At 49.2% G+C, this 5867-nt stretch overlaps 1 protein-coding gene across 1 annotated transcript; it reads right to left on the reverse strand.

The window, feature by feature from the left end:
• Positions 1-335: 335 nt before the first annotated feature.
• Positions 336-5049, reverse strand: C7H9orf131 (chromosome 7 C9orf131 homolog). Its single transcript, XM_041760732.1, is given in 3 exon segments — positions 336-692; positions 695-4100; positions 4492-5049. Coding segments are annotated over 3 exon segments (3687 nt in total). The 5' UTR covers positions 4723-5049; the 3' UTR covers positions 336-642.
• Positions 5050-5867: the final 818 nt, after the last annotated feature.

The raw sequence follows: 5867 nt of genomic DNA on the forward strand, positions 1-5867 counted from the left end.
AAGTGTAGGGAACTTGTGGATAAGTGGGCGAAGGGACCAAGAACAACTGCCTAGCCTCAAACCAATTGTGTTCATGTGAATGGATGTATTTTTCTTCTGTTCACTTGCTGTGAAGTTTTTCTCAAGGGCAACATTGGACTCTGTTCTGGCCTTACAGCTTCACCCTGTACAGTAGGGGTGTGTGAACTCCAGCCTAATCATTTGTGAAGGGCTTTTTTTTTTTTTAAGATTTTATTTATTTATTTATTTATTTATTTATTTATTTATTTATTTATTTATGAGAAACACACACACACACACAGAGGCAGAGACACAGGCAGAGGGACAAGCAGGCTCCATGCAGGGAGCCTGATGTGGGACTGGATCCCAGGACCCCAGGATAATGCCCTGGGCTCAAGGCAGGTGCTAAACTACTGAGCCACCCGGGCTGCCCTGTGAAGGGCTTTAAAAGGTTAGGCTGCAGAATCTTGTAAACTCTATTTCTCTGTTCCTGAGGGAATACAGCCATAGCAGAAGTTAATAGGGAACTGACATTACTAGTACCTCAGACTAAAGATGACATGAGAGATACTTGTCTAGTTTAGCTAGTTTATTATTTCCACCCCACAACTGGTTTGGCTTCAGGTCTTGGGTTATGGGGTGTCAGTAGTACCAGTCTTTCCTCTTCTTACTGGATTTAGTTGGCAGGGGCCATGGGTACCCAGAAACTTGGCTAACATTCTTTGGAGACTCCTGGTAAGGGGAACCCGAGGTGTGGGGGAAGAGAGATGCTTTTCCATGTGGGCCCAATGGCAGTGCTTACAGTGTTGAGGGGTCAGGATGTCACCAGCTCTCAGCCCTGCCCCTTGCTGAATTTGGGGACCTGCAGCCTTAGAGTGAAGCTGCTGAGGGAAAGCAATGTGTCGAGAGCTCTGGTCCTTATGCTGAGATCTTTGGGAGAGTCTGTTTAAAGCACCTTCCACTGGTCTTCTGGCCTGGGCTGGGTGGCTCTTCCCTGTAACTGTGGATGACCCCAGTCTTGCATCCCCTCTTCTGTGGTCTCCTGCTTTGGGTTTCCTGGGGCTCTCCCTCTTTTTGGCTGAAGATAGGGTTGAAGCCTTGTTCTGTCCATTGCCTGAGGCTGGAACCTCAGGGTTTAAGGGCTTGCTTAGGTCTGGGCCATTATCATCAGTCTGTATGCGAGCACATGGCCCCTGGGATGAGACCTGGGCCACCATCTTCACCTTCACTCTTTCCTCTTTCTGAGACCCTTGTTCGGCCCTGCCAGACCCTTGTGGCAGAGGCTGGGAAGAAGAGTGGGAGTGATAACAGTGGGAGATCTGGACAGGCTGAGCTACTGTGCTGTGAACTTTTGGGGGATGACAGCTTGAAGAGTGGGGGCACAAATTAGGGGGATTATTCTGCTGTGGGGGGCACGTAGAGAGTATCCAGGAGCCTGGAGTTGTGGAGCTCAGGGCAGGGGAGCTGCCAAATGATTGACTTGGGTCAGGGGATCTGGAAGCGGGGCTCTGCTGTAGTTTTTTTAGCCTGAGTCCCAACTCTCTACTCCAGTGCCAGGCCTGGATCCCAGAGGTGGAGGGCATCTCTGGGACGGCCTCTCTCTGGGAGGATGGAGTCTCTGCCTTTGCCCCTGGGAACAACTCTCTCTTGAGTATGTCAGACTGGTTGGGCTCAATCTTCAGAGCTTTAGCTAAGGTGGGAGGCCAGGGTATTGGATGCAGGAGATCCATTGCTGGAGGGCTGGAGTCCTGGGGGATCCCTCTTGGTTGCACATTCCTCCACACAAACTCAAGGTCAATATGTGGATCTAGTAGAGGAGCAGAGAGAGATCTGGGGGTTGAGGCTGGGAGCTCAGTGGCCCAGCAGTTGTCTCTCTGCTCCACTGCTTTTCCCTTAGGCTTACAGGTACATTGGTCTCTAGGAGGCTCACTTATGTGAGACTTTGACTTAGAGTTTGGAGGTGGGCTGGGGTCCCACAGTGGGGACCCAGGAACACAACATGTTTCTTTCTGCTTGTTCCCCTCAATAGGTTCACACTCAGACAGGGCTCCCAAAGATCTGGTTCCATGTGGGTCTTGGGGTGAGCTGCAAACTGGAAGCTCAGAGGTCCAGGAGTTCTTTCTTCTTTTTATATCCCCATATCTAGCCTCAGAATCAAACAGGACCCCTGCGGGGCTAGCTATGAGGGGCTCCAATATAAGAACTGGGGGTGGGCTGAGGGCCAGAGATGTGGGCTCAGAAATCCAGGAATGCCTAGAATGTTCAATGTCCTTCCATGCAGCTTCTGATCTAGTGAGGCCTCCCATAGGATTGATTCTGCGGAATTCTAGAATGGAAGCTAGAGATGGGCTATAGGCAGGGGCTGGGGACTCAGAGGTCCAGAGGTTCTCTCTCTGCCCTCCCAAAGTTTTGGACTCAGACAAGACTTCCTGGGAACTCATTTCTAGGGATACCAGCAGAGAGGATGAGGGAAGGCTGGGAGAAGAAACTGGGTCTGCAGAGACCCATAGATTATCTCTACTCTGCTTACCTTCCCATGGAGTCTCGGATCTTGGTGGGACACATTCAGGCCTGGTTCCATAGAGCCCTGGGCTGAGGTCTAGGGCTGAGGGCTTAAAGGCCCAAGGGTTTCCTGAATTTTCTCTGTGTCCATATTGGAGCTTATACCTAGGTGAATTTCCCAGAGAACTGCCTCCCTGGGGTTCTGGCAGGGGATCTAGGGGAGGGTGAGGGGATGGCATTGGAGACCTAGAGGTCTGTGGGCTCTCTCTGTGACTCATGGTTTCCCAGAAGTCCTTAGGTGCAGAAAGTCTTCCTTCAGGGATGACTTTCTGGAGTTCTGACAGAGCATCTGGGAGTTGGCAGGGAGCCGTCATTGGAGGCACAAAGGCTTGAGAACTCTCTTTACAAACTGTGGTTCTCCACTGAGTCTTATATCCAGGTGGAGCTCCCAGGGGGCTAGGTCCTTGAGACTTTGTCATGGGGTCTACAGATTGGCAAGGGACCAGGATTGAAGGCTCAGAGATCTGAGGATGCTCTCTTTGTCCTGTGGTTTCCCAGAGGACCTGGGATCCAGGCAGCCCTTCTATTGGGCTGACTTCCTGGAGTTCTGAAAGGGAGGCCAGGGTTGAGCTGGGAGCTGGCTTTGCAGGCGCAGAGGCCTTGGGGTCCTTGTTTTGCTCCATAGCCTTCCATGGGGCCTCAAACCTTGTCAGGAATCCCAGAAGGCTAGAATGATATGGCAGAGAGGCAGAGAGTGAATCTAGAATGTGTTGTTGGAGTCTGGGATCCTGTGGTACATCCCACCAGACCTCAGAGTAGGGGGAGAGCTTGGAGCATCTGGTTCTTTGGAGTTCAGGTTGTAGGTGCAGGGTTTGATCCTCAGAGACCCAAGGGACTTCTTTCTGCTGCATAAACCACTGTGTATGTGCCTTAGCACCAGATAGGACTCCCTTGTGGTCCATGGGAAAGGACTTGGGATGAAAGGGTAGCGATGGGACAGAAGGGGAAGGTGGAGGAGAAAATTGCTGAGGATCAAGGGCCATCCCTTCCCTATCTTCTGTAGTATGGATTTCACGGGTAGGAGGCTGAGTTGGGGAGCAGTACTGGGGAGGCATAAGGTTGGATCTAGGCAGGAAGGCAAGCTTGTTGAAGAAGGCAGAAGGACCAACAGACAACTTTAGGGGAGAGGGGCCACCTGAGCTCAGCAAGATGGCCTCCAAGGACTCACTATGCAGAGAGGGGAGACCCCAGAAGAACTGGCTTTTTCTCTGATGTAGACAGTTTCCTGATGCTGTTTTGTGCCTCATAGGCAGGTTGGCCAGGATCTGAAAGGTGGGGAACGATCTGGAAGGGCTTGGGGTGCATGTATGTACTTGCTTTGGTGTCTGTATAGCTTTTTGGAGGTCCTCAGGACCACAAGGTGGTTGAGATGGGGCTGGGGTGGCTTCTTCTCCAAGGGAAGCTTCTTTGGGAAGAGAACATGGCTTCAGTGGATCCAGAGACACATCCTCTTCTTCCTCCTCTTCTTCCTCTTCATCCTCTGACTTCTGCTTCCATAAGTGATCAAGGAAAGCCACATGGTACAGAAGTGGTAGGCTCTGAGGAGTAGAAAAAGATACTTCAGGCATGAAACCTTTCAAAGACACAAAGTGTGTCATGAAGCCCTCAGTCTTTTTTCCAAATTCAGAGGGAAGTTACTCACCTGCTCCATATCTGTAGCCAATAGTCACTTATGCATCTGATGTCAATGGCCATTACCCAGCCCATATTTGGAGATCCACATTCCCTTACATAACTACATCTAGGGTCAGTAATTACCCACCTGTCTTCAAATATGGAATCAATAGTCATCATCCAGCCTCACAGGTAACACTTAGAGTCATTCACCTGGGTAATTGGCTTCTAGTCATTCCATATCAGTGATTTTTCACCTGAACTCATATGTGGTATCAATAGTCATTCATCCAGCTGTATATCCATGTCACCCACCTTGCTTTGCATCATGTCCCCAGAGTACCAGAGTTGAAGCTGTCGCCAGCTCCCAAGTTGCCACCACCTCCGAATCTGCCAAATCATGAACAAGAATAGTGTCACCAGATTCCCTGGACTCTGGAGGCAGCTGCTGCCACAGTGTCTGCAGGCCAGGGCATGGGTCAACTGGCTCCAAAGAAGCCCCATGCCCCCTTCAATCCCAAGCAGGCCTTCTATCAGCCATTCCATTTTCCTCAGCCTAGTGGCAGTTTATCCCGAGGTCATCACTGCATCACAGAACAAAGAACTCCCATCCCCCACATGCCTAACAGCCTTTTCCCTGAATTTAGAGTAAAAAAATTGCCTGTACCAGGCAACTAATACTTCATAACACTGAAACCTGAGTGATCTCTTTTGTCTTTGTCTGGCCAAAGCCAGAATTATGCTTCAGGCCTTGTCATTAAGGACATGGATTCTAGCATCAAACTGCTTTATTCAAATCCTACCTCTGCCACTTCCTATCTGTGAAATCTCAAACTAATCTTCTAGTGCCTTAATTTTCTCACCTGTAAAATGGGAATGATATTATTACTTACCACATAGAGTTGTTTTGAGGATTAAATGAACAAATTCATATGATTAGGATAGTATATAGTATATGCTATATTAAAAAATTATTTCTTGGGATGCCTAGGTGGCTCAGTGGTTGAGCATCTGCCTTTGGGTCAGGTCGTGGTCCCAGGGTCCTGGGACGGAGTCCCTCATTGGGCTCCCCACAGAGAGCCTGCTTCTTCCTCTGCCTTATGTCTCTTCCTCTCTGTCTCTCACGAATAAATAAATAAAATCTTTTAAAAAATTATTTCTTTTGGGGCAATTGGGTGGTTCAGTTGGTTAACTGGCCGACTCTTGGTTTCAGCTCAAGTCATGGTATTGGGGTCCTGGAATCAAGTCTTGCATTGAGCTCCACACTCAGCAGGGAGTCTACTTGTCTCCCTCTCACTCTGCCCCTCCTCCCACGCTCTTTTGTTTGCTCTAAAATAAATAAATCTTTTAAAAAATTGTTTAAGGTTCCTAATTACAAGACTTGTTCCACCTTTAATATATGGAGTCTGTTCTCACCCTCCCCCCTTTTTAAATCTCATGTCAGCTATGAACTGTCTTATTTAAAGATTTTTTTTTTTAATTTTTATTTATTTATGATAGTCATAGAGAGAGAGAGAGAGAGGCAGAGACACAGGCGGAGGGAGAAGCAGGCTCCATGCACCGGGAGCCCGACGTGGGACTAGATCCCGGGTCTCCAGGACCACGCCCTGGGCCAAAGGCAGGCGCCAAACCGCTGCGCCACCCAGGGATCCTGAACTGTCTTATTTGACTTTAGGTTGCTTGAGATCTTT

The sequence above is a fragment of the Vulpes lagopus genome, chromosome 7 (assembly GCF_018345385.1).
Source record: "Vulpes lagopus strain Blue_001 chromosome 7, ASM1834538v1, whole genome shotgun sequence".
Lineage (NCBI taxonomy): Eukaryota > Metazoa > Chordata > Mammalia > Carnivora > Canidae > Vulpes > Vulpes lagopus.